Here is a 26,517-nt window from a genome sequence, read left to right on the forward strand (position 1 = left end):
TTTTAGGTAACATCAACTGTAGATGTGGTGTTTGTCCTTTGTAGGCTACTGTAGAAATGGCACACTGTGGAGGGTGACCTGTTCCTGAAGTAGATATAAAGGCTTCAGAGTTGAGGACAAACAGAAATTATTTTTAGTTTCTGGTTCCTAGGGTTGTTTAGCACGTTCATTTGAACATATCCCCATCATAAGTTATAATGGTTTCTAAAAGTTTGGATTTCAGGATGCCCTGAACATGACGTGTATCTATCTGAGTAACGTACTGCCTGGTCGTGGCAGAATATGGTTCCTGTGGGATTTACCTCCAAAAAAAGTTTGTTCTTTGCCTGAAAAGGCTCCGGAAATGAGAAGGGAAATACAAATAGTCTGGCATTTCCATGATAGAAAGCTCTATGAAATGGCTCAAAAGTGGGTCACAAGTGTGCTCAACTGCTACATATAGTGGAACCTATGTATTCCATGTTGGACCTTTAAGTCATGGTCCTTAAGTCCCTTCTGAAATCTCCTACTTTATTTATTTGACACTCGGACTGAGGACACCACAGTTTCCTCTCATCAGCTGTGAAGGACATAGACGATGACCAAATGATTGAGAACGTATAGAATAATTGGCTATAATTATACCTGCAAGAGATAATTCAGCATTTTAAGGTTAGATTTATTTGTATTGTTTAAATAGGGTTAAGACTGAGACTAACAGGGTGACGATCCAGGTGCAGAAGACCAGAAAAAAAATCTATACATAGCAATTTGATAGATTTGAGTTTCATACTTTGTACCACAAAAGAAAATCCACACCTCGGAATAAACACTGCTGCAGGTTCCTGAAGGCATCAGCCTGAAGACAAAAGAGAGACGTGTTAATGCTCCTCAGCTGCATGTGGAGGATCTGAACTCTGAACATGTAAAATATGTACATATTACTGTGAGTAAAACATCTTATTAAGAAGTTTACATTTCATTTTTCAGCTTTGAATTCATCAATTACCCGTGATAATAAGAGTTTCATTGTTTTCTGTATTCGTTGAATCGCTGTTTAAAGCTGCTGATGAGAAAGAATCAAAAAAGAAATTGTGTAAATGTGTAGTTACTCAAACTGTCACACTAGAGGGCGTCGTCGTCGGGTAAATAACCACGGTCATGATCATCTTCAGTAGCTGTAGGCAACTGGACTCGCTTGAGTAGTTTGGACGTGTTCATGGACGACTCTCATCCACGAGGCTTCTTCAGTTCTGGTGGAAGGAACCAGGAGAAGAACCTGGTTCAAGAACCATAGAGGAGTCAGAGGCTCAGCTGTCCACCTCCATCTGAAGGACAAGGCCCTAAACAAAGCCGTAACCCTAACCATAAATCAGGTGCTGTGTCATTAGGACCAGGTTTTGGTCTCTCCATAAGAGGTACTGGTCTTGACAAGGTCAACATTTATGCCAGAAAATGTTCTAAGGAGGTAAGAAATACACACACACAGAGAGAGAGAAAGGATGTGTCTGGAGCTGACATTCTAGTACATCCTGTCAGCTGACAACAGCTGACCATGACATCTTCTTTTAGTGCATGTGCACACACGCACACACACACACACACACATTCTTGTACTTGCTGCATACTGAGGACCAGCATTTCCACTTTATAAATCAACACAATTGCAAATATCTACTTCATGAATGACATCTACAAAGAACTACTGGTTGCAGTACCACAAAATGTCTGCAGGTGGAGCCCCAGAGCAAAAAGGGCTGGAAAACTTTTGCGATGTTTTTTTTTTGTTGTAATTTTTGGTCCAAAATTTGACAAAAACGTCATACTATACTATGTCGTCCAAAATTTGAAAAACATTTTGACCAAAAATTTTTGATCCAAAATTTGACAAAAACGTCATACTATACTATGTCGTCCAAAATTTGAAAAAAAATTACCCAAAATTTTTGGTCCAAAATTTGACAAAAACATCATACTATACTATGTCGTCCAAAATATGAAAAAAAATATGACCCAAAATTTTTGGTCCAAAATTTGACAAAAACGTCATACTATACTATGTCGTCCAAAATTTGAAAAAGAAATTACCCAAAATGTTTGGTCCAAAATTTGACAAAAAAATTACCCAAAATTTTTTGTCCAAAATTTGACAGAAATTTAAATTTTTTTTTTTTATTTGACAAATTGAGTATAGCATGTTATAGCAACCTAAGGAAGTGATTTCAATGAAAACAAAGTGAGGACCGGCCAAAATGTCCTCACTCCGTAAAAATGACCTCACTTTGTTGGTTTAAAACCCTCACTGGTCCTCAGTATGCCGCAAGTACAAGAACACACACACAGCCATTCTGCACTGCACTTCCTTCTGTGTATGTATAATGTGTAACTCTGACCTTAGATTTTTAGCCCAGTTTTCTCTCATTAGGACCAGGTTTTGATTCCTATGAGGACTACTAGTCCCGACATGGATCAGTGTTTATGCCAGAAAGGGTCCTAAAAAGGTAACAAATCCCCCAAAAAAACCCACTCTCACCCACACACACACACACAGGGTGCGGTCAGAGATAAGATAGCAGTGGACACGAGCAGCTGTCTAATCAGCAGACATACTGCCGCTCTTACGTCAACCCCCCCACATTTTTTTGACTCTCGTTCTTTCGAGGACGCTCAGTTTCTGTGTTTATACAGAACATTTGCCTCATTGGCACAAAGAATCGATCTCTCCTGCCTCCTGGTTTCTCTGTTGCTCTTTATTGTCTGTCTTTAAGCTGAACACGTTTTTTCTTATTGTAACATTATGCACCCATTGTTTCATTGTTAGTTTTGTACACAGTTGTTCAAAAAGTGACTCTTAAAGTCCTGTTTAACATGTAATGTTATGAGCGTGTCATGAATACACGGTGGAAACGGCACGTTTGTTGATGTTCTCCATGGACTTTGGTGCTAAAAATCTGTTTGTCTGTTTTTCTCCACTGGCTGACTGTGGGTGCAGGTGTGTTTTTTGGAGGAGCTGAAGGTGTGGAGATAAAAGGCAGCAGTTTCAGGTGAGTTGATTGACACACCGCTGGTGCCCTTTAAGATATCGTAGCACACTGGTCCTCAGATGACTGACAGAGAATGACACTATGGCTGAACAGTGTATGTTTATGTTGATTATGTGTGTGCAGCAGTGATGATTAAGTCATTTCAACTGAGAGCCGACTGTCCTGTCTGTTTTTAGTGATGGCAAACATCAGTGTCTCATGGTTCCCTGGCCACGTCAGCCCTAATTTATGAGTCAGTACCTCGCACTTAATTTTATTTGAGACAGCCTTTTCATTTATTCATGATAAAAATGTTCTCAATGCGTCTTTGTTTACAATGTGGGACATCAAAAAAGGAATTAAGATGAACTAATTTTTAAAAATGAAAAGGCATAACTGAATGAAAACTATGACCAATGAAAGATCCCAAAGTATTATAACCTTAAATGACACTTATCTGTACATCTACTGGTATTTGATGACTATGATAACACAATATAACATGATTCTGCTCTGAAAATTGGAAACCTTTTGGAATTAGGCCACGTGAGGGAATATCTGACTTTAAGGGTGCAAACTTGCCATCGCTGTAGATCCACAGAGTCATTCTTGGTCCCTGGTTGTGGAGCTCAGCTCGCGCATTTAGTGGGTTAAATAATTATCGTCATGGACGGAGGCACGAGATGATGCAGAGAAGCAGTTTTTTTTGTTTTTTTTTAAATCACAAGGTCATTCATTAAAGACTCTTTGATTTCCAGTTAGAAACAGATTCTAGTAACCCTTGTTAGAATATTATTGTACCAATTCTGAGAAAATGCCACAAATTAGCTCAAAGTGAAAAGCTTCATAGTTCGTAAATGGTCTAAAATGACTGTATCGGACTAATATCGGTATCGGTAGATACTCAGGTTTGTGATATCGGTATTTGACATAAAGTGGTATCGTCCCATCCCTACAGATCAACCAGGATATTTTTTTATACCATCTGCTGTGCTAGTTGCAGAGGCTGCACAAGAATTTAATAATCCAATATTCAAATAGTTGAAAACGGCTTAAATTTCAGTGTCATTTACTCATTTAATCACTGCTGCTGCTCTTGTTTCACACTGTTTTGCCTCACTTTGACCACACAAGGGCAAAAGAGAACCAATAGCAAGTGTTGCAACATAGCTTTTGAAAAATTCTTATCAAATCAAATCAATCCAGAATTTGAGGTTATGACATTTGATTGTATGCTTCGTTGCATAATCACAGTAAAAAGCTGGTTTCACATGCACTTCTATGTGTAACTGTGTTTATTTTGTTTTTCAGTGTAGCCCACAGCACCTAACTTTTTTTTTTCTTCCAAAAGGCAACTTGCATATAAATAAACCCATTAACTTGTGAAGTTTGGATAAAAAGCAGCAGTTGTACGAGCATCTGGCTCTGGAACGAGTCACAGAGCAGCTGATTTTAGGCTCTTTGTTGTCACATAGAGCAGACAGTTTGTTTTTCAGACCGAGTTAATGTCAGGACACACACACGCACAAACACGCACCCACACACACACACACACACTGCAGAGATATGCCACTAAACAAATGTCACATGATGGCTTTCAAAATAAAGCTCTTGCGTAACCTTGAGAACGTCGGAGCAGAGTGTTTTTTTTATTAATGATCCACTCTGAAGCTGGGTGACGTTGTGTGGGCACTCAGTGTGTGTTTGTTTGTTTGTTTGTTTGTTTGTTTCTATGTGAGATCTCCATGCCACCAAACGTTGCTCAGATCTTAGCCCCCCCCCCCCCAAATCATGTGCCATTCCAAAACATTAATTCAGCCACAACAACATGAAATAACATGTCCAAACAAGAGAAGAAGCGGTGTCTTTACATAAAAGGGGGAAAGAAAATAAAAAGTTGATTATTTAAAGGGATAGTTTGGGATTATCGAGGTGTGGATGTATGACATATTCTGTTTTTAGAGTGCAAAGCATGTTTTAAAAGTTCCAAACTGACTCTTTTAAGCCTCTTTTATGGTAAAAATGAGAGCTTGAATATACAAATGTTTTACATAACATTAGCTAGGGTTCTACTCCACGGTTAAGAGTGCAAGTGTAAGGGCAAGCTTCTGAAATTCCTGAAAAATGTATTTTAAAACTGCACGTTTCCTTTAAGATAAGATAAGATAAGATAAGATCAGATAGTCCTTTATTAGTCCCGCAGTGGGGACATTTCCAGTGTTACAGCAGCAAGACAATAAAGATATATAAACATGAATTACCAAAAAGAAATACAATATATAAAGTACAATATATAAAGATATTAACACTGAGCTTTAAAAATAGAATGTAGAATGTACATTATAACCGGTCTGCAGAATATACACAGTATGCACATGGTATTTACAGTATAAGGAAACAAGGTTGAGCTATTAAAGGATATTAAATAAGGATATTAAATAAGGATATGGATATTGCACTGATGAGAAAAACTACAGTATAAGAAATTTGACAGTATGAAAAATGACTATATATTGCACTTAAAAAATTTACATTATGAAAAATATACAGTATATTACACCAATGAAAAATGAACAATATATTGCACATGGAGTGGTTGTGTGTGTGCGTGTGTGTGTGTGGTCTACTTATAGTCTAACAGCATATTTATGTTCTAAATATGTTCCAAAAGAATTGAATTGAGAGGTAATTATACTATATGGTAATCATAGCCTTGCTAAAACAACACGCACATATATGCATATATATATATATATATATTTATATATGCATAAGTATAGTAGGTGTGTAAGTCTCTTGTAACTTGAGGTTACAGATGTTCAGGAGTTTCTATTCAAACACAAACACACTCCCAGTCCCACCGCTGTGCACCAAGCCTCTGAATCAACAAACCGCAGCGTGGTCTCACCCAGATATCCTTTATTTCTCAGGGTACGAAAACGTTTTACACAAACACAATCTTCCTTTGTCTGACGTCGTCTGTTCGGTGAGTAGAGTTGGACGCGAGCAGCATATTATTTATCTGTTTTATCTGAGTGCAGGAAAAATACGAGCACAGCGACGTTCTCACAGAGCTCAGGTGTGCTTCACATGGAGAGCAACCTCACTGAGAAGTGTTTGAAATCTCACTAGTGATGAACTCTATTTTGTATTTGTATCAGCAGTAACAAAGAGTGGGTATTTGTGATGATGATGATAATGACATTATGGGCCTTTTTTTTCCCACACAGCTCACATATATTTGGATTTTCGGACGGCTCATATAAAGTTTGTATCACAGACAATTAGTATAAAAACAAATGCAGTTTAGCTTGTTTGCATTGTCACTTGTGGATATATAGTAATGTGTGTCTTAGACCACTATAAGCTGTGTTGTTTTAGCAAAAACCATACAGTATAATTAGGATGTGTTTTTTTTTAAATTACAAATGTTTCAAGAAAAATAGCATCTACAGTTTAAAGTGTTAAATATTGAGTGGGGATCTACCCGTACACTTCACTTATCATCTATTTCCCTCTAAATGGGAACATAATTCACAGAACTAGCAAATAAACCAGTGATTGAGACCATTAAGTCCTCAGTTAAAATACAACACATATCAAGTAAGAAGTAGCCTTTCATCCAAACAAAGTTCTTTTTGCACCCGGCCGAGTCGCCCGACCTCACTTTTCAAAGCGGAATCCCATTTGCGGGGAAAACAAAATGATCGGTCGCATTAATTACAGTAGACAACTTTATTTGTATCTTAAGAGAATTTCAACAGAAGAGATGAAAGTAAGTGTTATTTTAATCGTTTACAGAACGTTTAATCAATAATGTTCATATCAGCGTGTGGTCACCACGACTCTGACCTCATTTCATCTTTGGCTTTAAAGTGAACCGTAACATCAAATGTAAAGAAATTCCCTGAAGACGTTCCTGAGGTGCATTATTATCACTTCATGTGAGTCCAGGTGAATGTTGATGCCAAATTTGGACGTCACGGAGGCGCAACGAGGCAAATAATGCGTCGTATTATGAGATGGATAAAGAGCGAGCAACCAAAACAAAGGCTGATTTATTCTCATTTTCAGAATGCTCCTCTGAATCATCACATGCTGCACAGGAAAACACCAATTAAAAAAAAATAGCATGACTTTTATAAACTACAAATTTTAAAAACCTGAGGGAAAGTTCAGTTTGACATTTGACCTAATTACTTAAATCCACCATCTGCAGACACACAGCAGGACAAGAGACTTGTTTTGTCTTTCCCAATACATTTGGTATCGTGATTAAAAACATGGACACAGTGATCCCGTTCAGCCACAGTCATAACAATCTCCAGAAATCAAGTCCAGTGACACACACAGAGTCCTAAAACCCCAGCTTTACTTCGAGTGTCTAAACTCAACACACTCAAAATCTGTATAGGAAAATACAGAGCTTAAGGCCACACATGTATACTCGTTATTTAACCACGCGTTTGTGTTTACAAACACATGCATTCTGATACACTTTGACAGTGAGGTGACTTTATTCAAAAAAAACAAAAAAAAAACAAAAAAAAAAAGTATCTTGAAATGACTTGAAATGTTCTACAATAATAGTCAGCATCACCCTGAACAAGGATCCATTGAAAATATTTGCAAATCTCTTAAGGAATAATTTTAATGAATTTCTGAAATTGAGGAAATGATCCATTTTGTCCTGATGCACTTTGACAATGAAGTGACTTTATTCATTCATGTTCATTTGTTCATTTTTGTCACCCAGTGCTGGTGACAAAATGTGATTCTACTCAAGTCATAGTGAATTAATTCAAAAAGAAAACCTCATCCCGTGATGTGGAAGATTGGGTTTCTAGTCAGACAAAAGTAAGGGGTTAGAAAATGCAAGAACATAAATGCTTTTTTGTGTGTGGTTAGTATAAAGAGTTAATAATCTTAAATATATATACATAAATCTTAGGGACTTGCATATGAACTAAACCACAGCAGATGTGCTTCAGTCCAATACACTGCTGACTTTCATACAAAGAGCCATTCAGATAAAGGCACTGTAGAGAGATAGTTTTGAATCATTGGCGTTTTGTTCTTGTGTGAGTATAAGTACAGTATACAAAGGAAGGTGTGGCAGGTGAGCGCTAAACAGCCTCACATTTTCCGCTTTGGTTTGCTATTCCACTTGTTATTTGTGCTCGACAACATTTAACACAAAAAAAACCCTGAATCTATGTGAGAGAGAACAGACGGAAGAACTAACAGAGGAAGCTGAAGACATCAGAGTGGCACAAATTGTGGAGACATTTGAATTGGGATAAATGGAGCAAATGCAGCACAACAAACATGATGAATCAAAGTTAAGTTCAATACTATAAAACTGAATATGAATCATGCTGAAGCATCATTCTTACTACAAACCTACACAAACAAACAGTTTGATCTATGGAGTCTTTCAAATGTCAATACAGATATTTGAAACTATTTTGAGTTTCTGGTTTAGAGGAGACACGTTGCCTGGCCAGCTGAGCACCATGAAGTGGAGCAAAACACTAAGAGCCAGGTCCCAGTTTCAACTTGAGTCCACATTATTTTGGAGGTGGTCCACATGGACGAACCACGTCTGTACAGTTTTGTCACATTGCATAATTAATTACTAGGAATGAAGACACAACTTGCTGTAACATAACGATTGTTTGTGTTTCTCCAGTCAGGCCACGCCAGATTGTTCTGTATCATCTGTGGTTATAAAGTATTTTGCAGATTTTACTGTTTCTAGAGTCTAGATTAGCTTTGTAGCACGTGTGACCTGGATAAGATCAATCAACAGTTACTCCAGTTCTATAAAGCTGCCCTAAAACTAACTCTGGGCTAGATTTGTTAATTAAGCTCTGACTCATGTCCAGTGATGAAGTTATTGTCTCTGGGTATCTATCGATAAGGTTTGGTCTCTTATTTCAGTCCAGTTCTGCCATCCGTGCTCCGAGCAGGGAAAAACACTGACGTCTCTCTGAGTATCTCAACCACATTCTCCAAAGCCTTCAAACATCAGGGTGATACAGCAGCAGGGCGTCATGTGCAACATGCAACGATGCAGAACAAAAGTCCATGTTTCATTCAAGGAGCAGGTTCTCTTAGAAACATCTCAGCTCAGTAGTAAATCTGATCCGCGTTGAGAATAAGACCCTTCAGTCGAGTTCATGCAGAACCCAAGCCCAGTAAAGTCAGAAGAGGATCAGAGTCTTAGACCCAACCCCGCAGCCAAATCCTAACACAGGTCTGCTCTAGGCCACACAACAGTACCTTTTCCACCAGGACTTTGACAGACTCTTCATCTTGTCCGGTGTCTGCCTTTTCTGTTTTTTTCTCCGTTTTCGCTTCCCTCTCTGTTGTTTTTGGGAGCTGTACTTGTGCAGGCTGGCCAGTATGGCCGCGTCGAACACTTCTTTGAGGTTTTTTTGGGTCAAAGACGAGCACTCCATGTAGGCCGCGGCTCCTATCTCCATCGCACAGTCCCAGGCGTCCACTGGGTCCACAGGCCGCTCTCGATACTTTGCCAGATCAATAAGAACCTTAACACACACAGAGAGAGAGAGAGAGAGAGAGAGAGGGGAGGTGTTTGGTATCAATCAATGAGAGCAGAAATATGTCTGTTAATGTGAGAGCAGTTGCTCTGGCCCTTTATCAACTGAGGTAGAGGATGGATAAATGGATAGATGAATGGATGGATTGCGGTTTTAATATCTGGTACACATTCTGCAGCAGTCTTTTATATTCAAATTTTCTCACAATGAGATTACATACCAATTCAACGCCAAGTCACTAATTGAAAGATTTATGCGAAGGAGCTTAATTGTCTCCTTTAATCTTTAAGGAGTGTAATCGTCGACTTTACTCTCAACATTTCGCCTCAACATGGAGCGAGCAACTGCTACAGAAGCTGCCACTGATTTCAGACTTAAATGGACATAATCTCTCATCTCGACATGATATTCCAACTTTATTCTCGAAATGTGGAGTTTAATCTTTACATTTATCTTCATGCATGGCCCTAATACTCTGAGAACAGTCAATGACACAAAGTCACGAAAAGCCGATGGACATTGAGGTTCTTCAAACATCTCGATGGAGGACGGCTGTTTTATGTGAGCAAGACTGGACGAAGAAGAATTAGATGCGGCGATAAGTGAGTGAGGAAGTTGGACAGCCTTGTAACTTTGGAAAATTGGAAGTTTCCTCTTGCATTTGCCCCAGCGAAGTAGTTGCTGGTTGAGTTTGTTCACGATTCTCACAAGCGATTTTTCACGTTGTGTCAACTACCGTTACGTAAGTGAACACCCCTTAAATAAAAGCATCAAATCAGATGTTTAAAGATGTACGCAGTACAAGGTGCTACATGGAGCAAACTCTAACACACCTTGACGTCCTCTCTGAGGTCGCACTGCGTCCCGACGAGGATGAGGGGAGCAAAGGGGGCGTATCTGCGGATCTCCGGGACCCACTTCTCGGGTACGTTCTGGAACGAGGTGGGATTGACGACACTGAAGCACAGCAGGAACACATCTGCACTGGTGTAACACAAAGGACGCAGCTTATCAAACTCGTCCTGTAGAAGAAATGAAGAGAGAGAGAGAGAGTGTCCACAAAAGGGTCAAACAGCGTATTCACCAACCAGGAAAATTTTTTAAGTGCAGCTCCAGCAGAATACACAGCGTCCTGTCTGTCCTGGGACACTTTAGACAATAGACGGGCAGTGAAGAGGAAACAGTGGAAGAGGAGAAAGAGATGATACATTCAAAGCAGAGGAAGCAACAGGAAAGATTCAGATTTAGCCTCCACCAGTGGAGGCAGGAAATCTCACTTCCTCTTCTGGTGTGTGGGTGTACAGTGGAGGGAAAGGTGTTGTGCAGTGATACCGAGCGATCTGTTCATCATTATTATTACAGTAAATGATAAAGACTGTGTCTTTCCGTTAGTCAAGTCATTCCTGTGCAGTGATTCATTTTGGTGATCTGGTCTATCTTCGGGCAAAAGTAAGAAAGACATACTAGGCATTGTTTCTATAACTTGAATTAAAAACTAGAGTATGAAATGCTGCTGTGTGTGTGTTGGGATTACTGACCTGTCCAGCTGTGTCACAGAGCTGTAGTTTGACCGGCTGCCCATCCACTGACACCACCACTACACAAATAATACAAACACACACTGAGGAACAATGGTCCAAAGACAACTTTGGTGACAAAATGATTTTTAAAAAAAAACAAACAAAAAACACACACACACTTCATTCAAACGACAGTTAATTTATCATAATACAATTCATGTTGTATACTGTATACATAAAGTTGTTTTAGTGTTTTCTTTGTCACTGTGGTTTGTACAATGTTAAAAAAAAAAAAGTGACAGAAACTTATACAGAAACTATAGCTCGATTAAAATAACTTTAAGTTTACCTGAGAAGTTGTCAAAGGCCGTGGGCACGTACTCGGTGGGGTAACCGTTGGTGGTGTAACTGACCACCAGGCTCGTTTTGCCCACAGCTCCGTCCCCCACGAACACACACTTCACCCGCCTGTCCACTGACCCTGCCCGCGCCACTGTCCCGGACTGCCGGGTCTTGTCGGAGCCCCTGTCCCGGCTCCGGAGCCTCCTCGGCGGGACGGGCGGAGCAGGGGATGTCGGTGCCGTGTAGCCGCTGCCATCGCCCCGCTGAGGCATCAGAGCCGGAGTGGAGGAGGAGGAGGAGGAGGTTCAAGTCACCGCTTCTGTCCAGTCTTCACATCGTCCGTTATAGTCCGGTTTATGCGTGTCCCGTGTTCATTTCCGTTATTCCGCTGCTGTTGTTGCTGCTGCTGTCCGCTCCCACTGAGCCTCCATGGTTAAATGGACACGCTCACTCATCAAGTCAAGTCCGATCAGAGCAGAGTCAGCAGTAGCGGATGTAGCCTCTTTTTTTTTTAAACACAGGAGCCATAATGTGAACGTGTCAAACCCGTGGCCCGCGGGCCACATGTAGCACCCCAATGGACTCCACGTGAAGATGTAATTTATAAAAGCTTTAGAAACATATCAACTGTGTTCTTATCCTTCCTGTCATTGAAGGTGAAGTAAGTAGTTTATAGTGACATCTAGAGGAGAGGCTGAAACTTACAACAAAGAACTGCTCCTCTGCTCACCCCCTCCCCTCCCTTCCCTAAGCGATACGGTATCCGCAGCCAGTCAAATGTCGTCCTCGTCGTCTTTCTCCGTGTCGGCAGATGAGGTTCGTGAGGCGAGGGAGAGGGCGAGCTACCGCGGCCGTAGCAGACGAAGCGGAGAGAGAGGAGGCGGGACTTCCGCTACAAATAAAGAGACGCTTGATTTTTTTTCTCGCGCGTTTGTCCTTACAGGCTCCGGTAGAAACATGGCGTCTCGCTGCGAACAGTGGCTATGCAACCGCGGCCCGCGACCATGTTAATTTACATGACTTTTTGAAACACTACGAAAATAAAACAAAAACTATTATACTGCGACTAGACAATGCAGGAGCACATAATATGTATATAAAAAAGTGGATTTTGGGTTATATAAACCCATAAATACTACGCAGTGTCCCTTTAACAGTCAAGACCACAGAACTGTAGGATCAACATGTGCAATTCCTGTGCTGGAAAGGTTCCTGGTGTATGTCTGAGCAGAGAAGCTCTGGTTGTACTCTGTGGACCTTCTCCACCATGAACTGAGACCATAAAGAGTGTTTCTCTTCCGGGGCCCCAGAGTCCAACTCTCCAGAGTTGTCGACGTGCCTCAATCCACCGTCCACCACATCGTCCCCAGAGTCACAGAGGGGCCCACAGAAGAAGTGGACTCTGTGTCCATTGGGTTTACAGGGCTGGTTAAACACCCAGCTCTTGTTAAAAAAAAGCTGGAGCTATCGACGACTGCCACCAAGCGGCCCTGATGGTCCCTGCTACAAGAACAGGAAACTGTTCCCATTAATCATCCTGCAGGCCATAATGTGACCATCAGGGTGACCTATGTTGGCAAGCCAGGGTCAGTCCATAATGAAAGAGTGCTCTGCCACAGCCCTCTGTACTGGCAGGTACTCTATCCTCCTCCAGTGCACTTCACCCTCACAGACAGTTGGGGATGTGTGCCTGCAACAGTCACTCCCCCTCATCACTCGGGAGCCCAGCGCTTTAACGGGCATCGTTCCATTCAAGAGAACAGGTTTCAGGCCATACTCCTACAAGCGCTGGAGGTGCACCACGCCTTTGTACCACACGAAAGTTATCATTTCAAACTATTTAATACTGTAAAACTATTTCTGGAAAAAGTCCTCCACTTCCGCCCAGAACAGATCTCTTTTCTGTTGTCTATTGTCTATTTTCGCTGCGAGCCACACATTAAAAATAGGAAGAGAGAGGAAGAGAAACTTAATAAAATAGATGCAAGTGCGCCTCACACATGCAGTTGAAACTGTTTCTGTGTTTTGGCAAAACACAACCAATGATGGATGATGGATCACTGAACACCAGGCCCAGGGGCCCAAGGGCTCAAGGGGCCATGAAGCCCAAACCTCTGTGCCACAATCCCAATATCTTCAGTACTTTATATTATTCATCCCAGTATTTCAATGGGGCCCTGAAGCCACATGACACTGGTTATTTTATGTGATTTCTCTTAATAGGGGCCCTCAATCATATTATTTGTGGTATGTTATTCACCCCTGATATTTGACAGGGCCCCTCAATCATATATTATTATTATCATTATTAGTATTATTAGCCAGATGTTGCCTGATCAAAAACACATGTAGTTTGTTGGAGGAGGAGAATGTGTGAGATTCCTATTTGTACTGCAATCAATTTGTGCGTGCGTGCGGGAATGGCGTGTGTGCCCAGGGGCCCACTAGCTTATAATCCATCCCAGAATATATCACTGTCTGACGCACATACAACTGGAACTAACTAACTGTTGTGGAATAAAACACACTATAATGCATTATTACGCACTATTGTGCATATTAACAAACTATGTTTATAATGATTCATAAATACCTTATAAACACAATAATGGCTATCTTTGATGAGCACCAGATTTCCACTAATATTTTGTGAACTGATGCAGAACTCTCTTAATTATTAAAGAGTTTAGAGGTGATCTTTTTTTAATTTCAGGCAAGGGTCAGGCTGTGTACCGAGAGGTGCAATGCTGCCCCCTACAGCTCGAAGTTCTTATCCTCACAGTCCCCAGGTCTCTGTCACATTTTCTTTCTCTATCTCAAACAAGTTCTTTGTTACAGTTGTGAAGTTTATCTGAATTTGCAGGACATTTCCACCCTTTAGCGAGAGCAAATTAGCACAACACAAATTAATAAAATGAGTGCAACTGTAATATCTCTTTTTTCACATTGCATAATACATCATATACATGCAGATACATTTATATACACGTGTTATAGTGAGTTTTTATAACACCCTACAAAACGACAGCGTTTCATTTCATTTCAGAGTTGAAATGAATACGGAACGAAACGCCGTGTGTGCTCGGTTTCCACACGGACGCGTTTTAGCACCGCGTCAGCATCGTCGCGTGTGTTGTGACGGGAGGGTTTTGATTTGTGAATATTTCAAAAATAACAACGGTATAGTGTTATTTTTTTAAGAGGACGTAAATATAAACGTTACTGGAGTATGTCAGCGGACACTAACGTTTCCCAGGCGGGAGTTGTTCTGGGTTTCCTGGAGGAGGCTGAGCCGTGGCGGCTTCGCTCCCCACAGTTCCCCAGTAAAGTCGGTGGGAAGCCGGCGTGGCTCAGCCTGACAAGTCCGCCCTCACTGGCCGAGCTGGAGTGTGGGACATGTCGCCTGCCCATGGTCTTTTTACTGCAGGTAAGTCATTACCATTACCCTATGTTACTGACCAAAACGTGCTCTATCATTTAAGACCTTTTTCTTATTATTATTATTATTATTATTGTTGTTGGTGGTAGCATTCAAAGACACAGTCCATCATAAACAATGGTGGAGTTTGACAAAGGGCTTCTCGTGTTCATCGCAATTCACTGCACTTTGCAGAAAATATAAAAGGCAGTATGACTAAGTGCAAAAGCAGCTTAAGACAGTGCAAATAAAAGAGGCATTTAGAAAGAAATTTAAAAAGTTAACTTAAATATAAATGAATTAATAAAGTAAAAGTGTAAAAAGTATTTGATTCAATGTAAACATATCTTTCTCTGCTGCAGGTGTACGCACCCATTTCTGGTCAGGACAGGAGTTTTCACAGGTCTCTGTTTCTGTTCTGCTGCCAAACCCCTGAGTGCTACACTGCCAACAACCACTGTATGAAAGGTACCTGCAAGCATCACTGAAACCTATGTCTTCTGTTGTCCTTCCTCTTACACAATAACTGAGGTAACAGTACACCTGTCAGAAGAGTTGACTGATGTCATATTTCAAAACTGTATTTTCATAATCCTGGGATCATTTTAACTCGGAAAAAGTTGTTGTCGATCTATGTATTGTTGGAAATACTGATCTGATTCTTTTTCAGTTTTTAGAAGTCAGCTGCCCAGGAGGAATGACTTCTACCCTTACGACCCGCCACCAGGTGTGTGCATCTGACAAATCCATCATCACATATATATATATCTTGAATATCACAAATATTCAAGATGTGTTCAGAAAATGATTTGCTGCTCTGTCCCACCTCCACTTAGAGTCATACTGAACTATTACAACATGTAATGATGTCATTATTAGGGCTTTTATAGGCTGTTTATTACATCATTTACTATGTAGCCTCCATGTGCATAAATTGAGATATGTTTTTGAACAGTTACGCCCACAAAGCATTTGTTTTATTTAAATAAATCTTGATGTATGTCCATGTGTTTTTTGATTTATTCCAGAGGAGGAACCCCCCGTCGACCCTGAACCGGAGGAGATTGTGTTGCCTGTGTCTGGGGTTAAACTGTGTTGGGTGTGTGGTTGCCCTGGCAACAAAGCCTGCTCCCGGTGTCACACTGTGACCTACTGTGGCAAACATCACCAGACGCTCCACTGGAAACACGCACACAAGAGGGAGTGCAACCAAGGTGTGTTTTAGCCTGAGCAGTACGTTCAAAGTCTTGTGTTTTTCTTTGTTTTCTGTGAGCGCGTGCACTCCACAGGCACACAGTCCAATCAGTGCTGACTCTGTGTCAATATCTCATACAACCACAATAATCAAACTAAGTGTCTCTTGTCTGTCTCTACAGAAGCATCCCTGAACACAAAGTCTCCCATCCTCTTCCCCGAGTCTGAGCTGGTCATAGAGCCTGAGGAAGAGAAGGAGGAAGGGAAAGAGGAAGACACAAATGAGGCAGAAGGAGAAGAGGAAGAAGGAAGTGCTCAGAGCGATGTAGATTGTCCTTCTTTAGCAGACAGTAAGTGTATTTTAATGATGTCAGAGACACTGGTCACGTTAAGTTAATTATAGTCCTACACAGACACAAGAGTCAGGATTTAGTTCCGGTTCTCATAATCTCCATGCATCCTCCATTAAATATTAAATTACTGTATATATGTAGTATATAATAACTGTATATTTAATGTATTTTTTGTTATGTTTTGTGATTCCCAACGGTGCGTTACTATGAAGCCTTTAATTCTAAAATTTCGTTGAGACTTCTGGCAGTTTATCTTTCTAAATGATTTTTTTACAGCGCTGGCAGAGAAAGACCTTGAGGAGATGGCTATGTGTGAGACAGAGGACATGAACATTTTTCAGAAATTTAAAAAGAAGATCGCATCAGAACCACATCAGGTAACAAAAAAAACAAAACAGCAATGCACATTTTTGCCTCAAAATTGTTAAACACAATGGTACTTGAGCGGGGCCCAGAGCCTCCTGGAAGATTGCTGGGTCAGTAAAGTAACGTAAGGCCGGTTCCTCTGTATCTGTCTCACACTGTTGTGTTTTGTTTTAGGTGGTGCGTTACAGTCTTGGTGGTTCCCCACTGTGGGTCTCTTCTCAGCACACCCCTTCAAAGCAGGATATCCCACCATGCACCTGTGGCGCCAAGAGGACTTTTGAATTTCAGGTAGTCATGTGCTGCCCTTTTATTTTCTTGTGCATGTCAGTGCATTAGAGTGAACGGCAAGTCATCATCAATAGTTTAGTGACAACAGTGTGCAAGTAATGTGACCTATACATTGTTTTTCGTGCTTGGTTTGAACTAGGGCTGTTGCTTTTTTATCAGAAACTCAGATCCCATTCGAGTTAAAAATAAAAAGACTAGAAGTGCCACAGACCGTCTGAAGTAAAAACTTCTTGGTTCAGCAGAGGGTGCCGTGAGTGCAGCTTGGCTGTTGTGTTAGCTCCACGAGAGTCTAACAACCTCATGTGACATGGACGGGGCGATGAATTTGTGAAGAAATAACATAATGACAGTCCTAGTGTGAATACACCTGAACAGAAAGAGTCCAACAGATGATCCAGAGCCTCTCTGATGACACCACCCTCTCTCTCTCTCTCTCTGTGCATGTGTTTGCACAGGTGATGCCCCAGCTGTTAAACAGTCTCTGTGTGGACTCGACAGGAGCCAGCATCGACTGGGGTACACTGGCCATCTACACCTGCTCTGCCAGCTGTAACCATGACGATCAGTACTGCCCCGAGTTCATCTGGAAGCAGGACTTTAGCCAGGATCAACAAACACAGATAAAACACCCATAGCATCTGCCGCTGCTGTCGCTGCTGACGGCTAACACAGATCACAGTGAGGTGTAATCGCACCTGTAGTGATGTCATCGCTTCGTTCTAGACCTGCGTGTGTGTTGCAGCTCGTTACATAACTGATTTTTTTTGTAAACATGTAAAGGCCTTTCCATACCTAACACAACAGTGTTGACGGAGAACTGTGAACATGTCATGGGACGTGCCCGTGATTACATTAATCTACACTAAAATGAGGGTCTGCGTCAGTCTGGTGTTCCAAACCTGTACCTGATCCCTCTTTTTTTTCTATATGATTACATTGTCCAACCTGGAGCAGGCACAGTTAATGCATTAGGGCCACATTGGTGGATTACCCTCACATGGACCTTCATGGACGTGGAACCATTGAAGTGACACAAACAAAGTGTGAAATCCGGGTGACTGTTCAATCTGAGAATGAATCAGAGATGTTGACGATGACCGATAACCCAGTATAGTTATTATTCTGTGCCTGCACAAAGCCTCATCTGACATTACATTACTTGTTCAGTTATTTCCAGGGGATTTCTGGATCTACTTCAGTTCCTTTTGTTAGAATCTTTAATGTCTGACTTATGGTACGATTCAGTTCTGATCAGGTTAAGCATACACTTACATGCAAGTCTTTTGGACTGGAGCTGGTATTGAGTAAAGCAAAGCAAAGCATGAGCTTGAACCTCATCAGAGACATTTTTAACACATTAATCTAAATTTCCATTAATTTGATTCTTCTGTGCTTCTGTATCCAATAACACTTTCCCTCATACCGCTCCTGTAGCATAAGCTGTTGTTTAGGACTAAACTTGTGCATAGAACTCCAGTTACACAGCAAATAAACTATTGTGTCACCTTTGTTTGATGTAAAATAACTTTATTTTTCCAATGAGGGCTGAACAATTAATCGGAATTTTATCGAAACTCGCAATACAGCTGGAGGCGCCATATTTGTTCAAGCCAAAATGTGTGTCAAAATATAATTCAGATGAATTATTGTCTTCGATCTATACACATCTTATCCTACAGACTGAAGAGAACATCTTTGTTTCTCACAGAGCTGCACAAATATCCCTTTTATTAATCCTTTTAAATGTGTTATTTGAAATGAAAATGAGAATAATGATGTAAAAATGACCATTCAACATGTTAACAATTCCCTCCGATATCGTGTATCATATTGCAATCCCATTTCCTGTCAAAGTAATCACAGTTAGATATTTATTCCAAATCGTTCAGCATCGTATTTCCATTGCAGCAGGAAACATTTCCATTATAATTTAAAAATAAGTTTAGGGCCACAAGATATTGACTGTGGGGCCTCAAGTGGCCCGTGGGCCGTAAGTTTGAGACCCCTGGTTTAGGTTAACTGTAATTCTATTATTTATTTATTTATTTCAGAATAAAAGCTCTGAACTGGATATACAATAAAAAACAAACAAGCAATTCATTTAAAATCAGATTTGTTAAATCATCTGCCGACCACTGGTGTGATCTCTCTCTCTCTGGCTCTCAGTAGTAACCCCCCCCCCCCCCCCTCACTGACTGAAGATCATGTGATCAGCGAGGTCATAAGCCTGACCTATGGCTGGTGTCCAGTGCTTCTGCCTGCTGTGAGTGTGAGTGTGTGAGTGTGACAGCGAGCGCGAGAGCGTCAGATGCACCAGTGACCTGTGGCCAGATTTGGCAGCCGGACAGAGACAACACCAGGGACGATGGGACAAGAGGAAAGCCACAACGAGGAGATGGACCTGGCCCAAATTCAGGAGCTGTGCATCGTCTTCATGAAGGAGTGTCCGAGCGGCGCCCTGCACTTACACGAGCTGAGGAGGATATTCGGGGTGTCGAGCAGCTCGGCAGAGGAGTCCCTTTACATCGAGACAGTTTTCCACACATTTGACACAAACAAGGTAAAGTTCAATATAATGGTAATAGTGATGTAGTAATGTTGTTATAGGGAGATTATACATTGTTCTTGGTATTAACACTAGTATTATATAGTATGTTATATATGACAATTGCTCAGTGTAAAACATTCACATGACTGTAACTGAGCTTAAATATGTTATAAAATGAATCTTCTCTTATGCTTGACATATATTTACACTTGATAAGCTGTATTACCTTCACATTTCCAGCCTGTTATGAAATCATTACCATAATATTGTTGCTGTAAGACACTGGTTTGACTGAGTCTGAGAATCCTTCTGTCTTTGTGACTTTATCCACAGGATAACGCTCTCGATTTCCTCGAGTACGTCGCAGCACTTCACCTGATTTTTCGTGGCAATCTGGAGGATCGACTCAAGTGGTCCTTCAAGATGTACGACAAGGACGGGAACGGGAAGTTGGACAAGCAGGAAGTGAAGCGTCTCATTAGGGTGCGAGTCTTTTATGTCTCTGTGATTTGTGGACACATTTGGACATTGTGTTGTTGTTTTTGTTTTTTATTAGTCATAAAGACTGGGTTTCATAACACAAATCCTGTGAAGGCAGATTACGGCGCTGCAGCAGTAACAAGGCTTAGGAGCAGGGGTCACACCCTGAGGGTTTGTTTTTAACTTTACTCTCCTGGACTTTACACTAAGCCTCTAAAGTGACAGACCTAAAATTAGCTCATCGTCCACACATAGAAATGTCCTCCATTTTCAGTGCATTTAAGTATTTGACTAAAAAATAATGAGAATTTAGAAACGTGTCACAGCTGAGACGAGAACATTTTTCACTAAATATCTTTATTTTCAGAGATAAATTAATGTTCACTGTTATTATTATCACCAATGATCAAAATGAACCAGGTGTAGTTGTGTTGATGTAGTTTTTTTTTAATGGTCAGCAGTTGCATTGGAAGACCTGTCAGGTTTCTCATGCAAGATTTATGTAAATAATTATGTAATGTATGTAAATGTTCTGTATCTGCTCTTTACGCTGTATTTTAATCACCTTTCCACCTGTGACCGTGTCCGTTACCTCTGCCCCACCTTGAGCGGTTGATGATCTCGCTTCCTCATTTTTTCCTGTATATCTATGTCAAACAGATCATTTACAAAATCAAGCTGCAGACGAGTGATGTCGGCATGTCTCCGTCTGAGATCTGTGACAGGATCTTTGAGCTGGTCGACCAGAATAATGACGGTAAGAGGCTGTATGACTGTGGCTGTATACGTGTGACTGTGTGCAAGGATTTCATTTCATCAATCAACAGTGGGATAGGAATAGCTTTAATGGAAACATACTCTTTTTAGTTTAGTTAGTCCATGTCCCACCTGCCAACATGGAGGGGGTGTTATTACCTATGTACTGCAGTCAGCCACTAGAGGGCGATCCAGGTGTTTAGTCTTCATTGTGTGTAGTCACTAAATTTGTTTTAAAGGAGTTAATGGTTAATTGATTGCTAATTTTAAAATGACATTATGTCATATTCATAAATATTGTTCCCATTTAGCAGAAAATAGGTATTAGTGGACACCAGCTGGTATCGTCCAGTAAGAGCCTGGTTGCAGGTGACGTCTGTGAGCTAATGCACACTTTAATTCATTTAATTATATATAATATATACATATATATATACGTATATACGTATATATATATATATATATACACCAAACCAAATATATATATATATTTTTTTTTTTAATGATGTAATTTATTGTTGAATGCAATACATTTAATCCTGTGATAATAAAAACCGAAAGTCTTATTATTTACTATTATAAAAAATACTGCTAGCAAACACATTTAGTATTAAATTGTAGGTACGTACAACTAAATTGAATGACAATTCATATATATATATATACATGTATACAAATAGAAAATGTACATAAGTAATATACAGCCTTATGGGAGTATTGCACATGGCATGAGAATGTGATGAAGTGATGGAGTTGAATAGTCTCATTGCAGTTTGGAAACATTTAGTTGGATCATTGGAGGCTGATTTTTTGTTGTGTGTGTGTGTGTGTGTGTGTTGCACAGGTCAGATCACGTTGTCTGAATTCATGGAGGGAGCTCAGAAAGACCAATGGGTCATGAACATGTTAAAGCTGGACATCAACGTCACCGGCTGGGTCAACCAGAACTGCCTGAAACAATCCTGAACCCGTCGGTCCACGTTTTGGTTTTGATGCAGACAGACGTCGTGTTGTCGTCGCGCTGATGCGTTTCAATCACTTTTACTCTGAGCTTCCTGCGACTCACAGCTGGAGCGCAGTGACCTTCTTCACGAGCACATTAATGTGTCGTGATTGTTGACGGACGGTCCGAGGGTCCAGAGTCGTCGGTGTCCACACGTGGTTTGTGTTGGTGACTCACACAGAGACAATCATATTGTCTGTGTATATATATTACTATTTCATGTTCCCTTATTTGGGATGATCCAGTGCATTATACTTTTATTATAGCAGAAAATACATATTTTTGCCTGCAATTCTTCTGCCACTCCAATCACACACACGTCTGAATGAAATGACTGTTAGGATTCAGGTACTTTTTCCTCAGAGCTGGCTTCAGAGGGGATTACACCACCTCAAATGGGAAGTATGTTCATTGTATGTTTATTGTAAAAGTCAATGTAAAGTTTAACAATTTTCTTACTGAAAATCTATTATTGCATTGCGCAGTAATGATAATTAGCAGCATGAGAAGTTCTCCACTTTTGTTCTTCCTTCAATTATTTTACCTTGGAAGGCTGAGTTGTGTTGTTGTTGTTGTTTTCACAGTCATGCTTTCAACCATCATGCCATTCCTGTCTTTTTGCAGAAAGTAACAGCGATTCTCTTCATTGTTATTGTTACTGTATGACGCAGTTCCATTGTGCCACAAAAATGCATCCTGGTGGCCAAGAGAAAAGCGTATAGTGAAGGCAAGACTTCAGTTAATCAATATAAATGTGGATTTGTCAACACTGGGATGAAGCGATTACCTTGAGTAATCTGTCACCTACAAGGCTAATGCATCTGTTTGTGTTTACCTGGTTTAGAGGAGCTCAGGACAGAAAATCTCCATGCTGAGAAATGTGTATTTTACCACTGACAACTGCAGGTTTGAAGTATTTGTATTTGATTTATGTACAGTTTATATTATTTTTTTTTCTAATATGGGTTTCTATATGGGGACATAGGTGGGGGGGTGAAGAAAAAACAAAGTAGATCTGTTTAGAGTTTCTCTCTGATTCACTGATTCAGAGGTCAAAAGTAAATGATGTCGTGATGCTGTGAACAACAACGTCACACTCCTGTTTATGGGACACCAGCAGAAAAACGGTTTCGTCTTTAACAGTTTTTTAATCCACTTTGTAAATAATTCAGTGACAAAACAGCAATCGAACCTGTGTAATTAAGTAGAAACAGAATATATAGTTGTGTCAAAAGCACATTAGTACATGAACGTAGTCAGTGTAGTCAAACATATACGTTCTGTGTTTGTGTGTTTGTGTCATGTGTCCGTCAACAGAATGTTTCTGTTTTTTGCTTCCGTCTGTTTTTTTCCATTAAATCACTTGGAAAGATCCGAGTGCAATCCTATAATCCTTTGTCCTGCTCGTAAATTGGCTTCAAAATTAATCTCCGCCATCACAATGATACGCAAAGAATCTCTCTCTCACACACAGAGATTCACTTTCTGAGATTCACTCATATGACTTTGTTGACAGGAAGGCAGTGCACAAAAACAGCAGTATAGTAACATTGTTGTAAGCGAGAGCAAGCATCTGTGACTCAAGTCGGTTCCTGCCGCACACAGCCCTTTCAGCACTACCTACAAAATACCTTCAAAGAACCTGAACTATCCCATTAACCTTTTGTGTTTCCTCTTGGTACCATCTTTTTTTTCTCAGATTCAATAACAGGGATTATTCCAATCAAACTCTCAAGGCCACAGTTATGTTTTCAGGTTTCTATATAGTTGCAAAATACAATATAGTTTGTCTGCCTTTTTTTTTGCACTTATATATGAATCAAATAAACGTCGAATGATTTAACAAATTACAATTTAAGTTTTTAATGCATTTTATAGGTTGTGTCCCAACTTTTCCAGAAATTGGATGTGAGGAATGTCTCTGGGAATCCTTTCAAATATGGCAGAAACAACTGGACTCAACTAAATAGATTCTTTTCTCTGAAAATGTGGCACAAATGTTCACCTGGACTTGTGGATTGCGTGTTTTGATTTGTGGGGCTAATCAAAAGGTCAAAGGTCCAAGGTCACAAAACATGTTTTTTGGCCTCTTAGACATTGAAATCGTATGAAGTCGCGACTCTGGAAACATTGGTCAGAAGAGGCAAACAACCACTGGGTGTTGATTCTAGTTTTGACACCTATTAAGACAGAGTGGGGAGGTCTCACTTGTAAAAGAAAGTTTAATGTCATTATTTGTAAAAAATAAAGGGTAATGTAGAGTCCTGTGATGTGATTGTGAGCATGCAGGTCAGCTGGGGTGAAGCTTGGTTTATACTTGCAGTAGTGCACCAGACAGACCTCAGGGGATCAACAGTTTTACCCAGGACCACGCGAGCAGAGGGGATTCTGACGTCATCCTGCTTGTAATCTCCCTGAAAGCTCGTTGGACGCCTTTTATCTAAATTGAGGCAATCACGCCTTCTTAGACGTCTAAGAGCCGACGAATCTGTTGCCTAGCAGTGAACTGATTAGCGGCGAGTGAACGTGTTGCTTTTTCTTTCGGAGCCGTTTTGTCTTTGAACTTGAACGCCAACGGGAAAAGTAGGAGTTGGTGAAAAGACCACTGAAAAAAGTCAAAGGGATTTGTTGTCCGGACATGTTGCTGCCTTTGTTAAAACTATGGGCCAAACACAGACTGCCGTGGACAAGGAAGTGACTCTTCAACATATTCAGGAACTTTACCGCAAGTTTATAACCGAGTGTCCGAGTGGGAATTTGCACCTCCACGAGTTCAAGAGGATCTTTTGCGTCAAAAGCGCCTCCACTGAAGAGGAATCGGCGTACATGGAGAATGTGTTTCGATCGTTTGACACAAATAAGGTAAGAATGTTGGACCTTCTGTCTGAAATATTTGATATTAAATATTGTTTCCCTTTCTCTGGATAGTTTTTACGACTGACTGTTTCTCTCCATCCTCCCGTTTCCCTCCAGGACGGTAAAATCGACTTCATGGAGTTTGTGGCCGCTGTGCATCTCGTCCTTCGTGGGAAACTCGAGGACAAACTCAAATGGTCTTTTAAGGTTTTTGACAGAGATGGAAATGGATGTCTGGACAGACAGGAAGTAAGACACATCATCAAAGTGAGTGACATCATGTTTTTTTTTTTTACTCATCTTTATTAATCAGTCAATCAAAACTTGATTTATTGTGTGCAGTATCACTTTTCAAACAAATCCAATGCGATTGAAAGTAAAAGATTTAAGAATACATAAATGTATCACACCATATTCAAATCCACTTTACCTTTCTATCATCTCGAACAAGGCTGGCCTCTCTGTTTGGATCACTGAGTTGCTGCCGTATGATTGGCTGATTCAATATTTATGATGAGCAGTTGAACACACGCTGCAATGTAATTATAAAGATCTTGTTCTGTGACTTAGTCTCTAATATAATCGCTTAATTTTCAGTTCAACCTTTGAAGACACTGAAGCGATGTGTCTAAGTAGAAATGAAACAAAAAACAGTGACACAAAAAACATCAGACGATGCTGTGTCAAACATTTCAGCTCGTGTCTTCTCTTCAGATCATCTCCACGTTAAAAAGGCACAATGACCCAGGAATCACAGAGAATATTGAAGACATCTGCGACAGAATATTTGAGTTGGTGGACAAGAACCAAGACAGTAAGTTCCAGGTTCATTAACGTAGTTCATTTTTCTGGTCAGGGTTACCTGGTTACCCTATCAGATCATGGTGAAAATGGTCATGGTTACCATGATACTGCACATAAAGACTTTTCACCTTGTGTGTGTGTGTTTTTTTTAATCCAGGTCAGATTTCTTTAGAGGAATTCATAGAGGGGTCTGAAAAAGACTCATGGGTGATGGATCAACTCAAACTGGACATCGGTCCCAGCGACTGGTTCTTGGAACAGCAGAGCAAACCTTGATTCGTCAGGAATGACTGGACAACGGTATACTGACAATGATGGTAACGCCGTCTTCAGCGAATGTTCTTTTATTTACAAATGTTCACTTCCAAAGGAAATAATCTGCATCAAATAATTTTGGATGTGGTATTGAGAGATTCAGGATAATCTCACCTCAAGTCTGTCTGACTATGGGAAAATCTGTGAATCTGTCATCAAATCCTTTGAAATGTTCCCCCCATGCTGGTTTAATCATGACAGGAAATGATGTCAGACATGTTTGTTTTACACCTGACACATCAGGACGGCAGACGACCTGAGCCTTTTTCATCAATCCGTGAGTGTTTTTTCCCCACATACGTAAATCATAAATTAAATCTATGAAAAAAATCTCAGTTAGGTTTATTACTATTATGTATTTATTTTATTGGTATTATTTATGGTATTATTGGTCCTAATATATTTTTGTACCTCAAAAGTAAAAGGTTATAATTCCAGTGCGTGACACATCGAAGCACAGTTTAAAACACTGAGAGAGTTTCAGTGTGTAAAAATTCAAAGGGTGAGACTGAAGACTGTAATAAATCCTTTGCTCCATCCTCCATTTCCCAATTGCATCTCGGAACTATGGTGGCCTTTGCAGACCAGAAGGGATTGTTGTTTTGCTTCATTTTTAAGTATACTTCAACCTCACACACAGTTTGTCTGTTGGGCTGCTATTAGAAACATTGTGGTATGAGTTAGCGGCCTCAGTAAATCCCTCGCC

General features: G+C 40.4%; 4 protein-coding genes across 4 annotated transcripts; 3 read left to right on the forward strand and 1 right to left on the reverse strand.

Annotated features, from left to right (window-relative positions):
• Window positions 1–9,215: 9,215 nt before the first annotated feature.
• Window positions 9,216–11,702, reverse strand: rhoua (ras homolog family member Ua; the record flags this gene model as incomplete). Its single annotated transcript, XM_083900968.1, has 4 exons — window positions 9,216–9,556; window positions 10,402–10,590; window positions 11,107–11,165; window positions 11,438–11,702. 4 exons carry the CDS (start codon window positions 11,700–11,702, stop codon window positions 9,269–9,271), a joined length of 801 nt encoding a protein of 266 aa, XP_083757094.1. The 3' UTR covers window positions 9,216–9,268.
• A 2,957-nt stretch (window positions 11,703–14,659) lies between these two features.
• On the forward strand, window positions 14,660–17,867 carry pdcd2 (programmed cell death 2; the record flags this gene model as incomplete). Its single annotated transcript, XM_083901112.1, has 8 exons — window positions 14,660–14,857; window positions 15,211–15,316; window positions 15,519–15,575; window positions 15,877–16,062; window positions 16,225–16,392; window positions 16,672–16,772; window positions 16,936–17,049; window positions 17,505–17,867. The coding sequence occupies 8 exons, from the start codon at window positions 14,660–14,662 to the stop codon at window positions 17,682–17,684; spliced, it is 1,110 nt and encodes a 369-aa protein (XP_083757238.1). The 3' UTR covers window positions 17,685–17,867.
• A 1,547-nt stretch (window positions 17,868–19,414) lies between these two features.
• Window positions 19,415–21,799, forward strand: LOC310936524 (guanylyl cyclase-activating protein 2-like; the record flags this gene model as incomplete). The annotated part of the gene is made up of 4 exons (XM_083900597.1): window positions 19,415–19,609; window positions 19,931–20,080; window positions 20,738–20,834; window positions 21,678–21,799. The coding sequence occupies 4 exons, from the start codon at window positions 19,415–19,417 to the stop codon at window positions 21,797–21,799; spliced, it is 564 nt and encodes a 187-aa protein (XP_083756723.1).
• A 2,698-nt stretch (window positions 21,800–24,497) lies between these two features.
• On the forward strand, window positions 24,498–25,772 carry LOC310936525 (guanylyl cyclase-activating protein 2-like; the record flags this gene model as incomplete). Its single annotated transcript, XM_083900598.1, has 4 exons — window positions 24,498–24,698; window positions 24,810–24,959; window positions 25,407–25,506; window positions 25,654–25,772. 4 exons carry the CDS (start codon window positions 24,498–24,500, stop codon window positions 25,770–25,772), a joined length of 570 nt encoding a protein of 189 aa, XP_083756724.1.
• Window positions 25,773–26,517: the final 745 nt, after the last annotated feature.

The sequence above is a fragment of the Microchirus variegatus genome (genome assembly GCF_963457635.1).
Source record: "Microchirus variegatus genome assembly, chromosome: 14".
Taxonomy (NCBI): Eukaryota; Metazoa; Chordata; class Actinopteri; order Pleuronectiformes; family Soleidae; genus Microchirus; species Microchirus variegatus.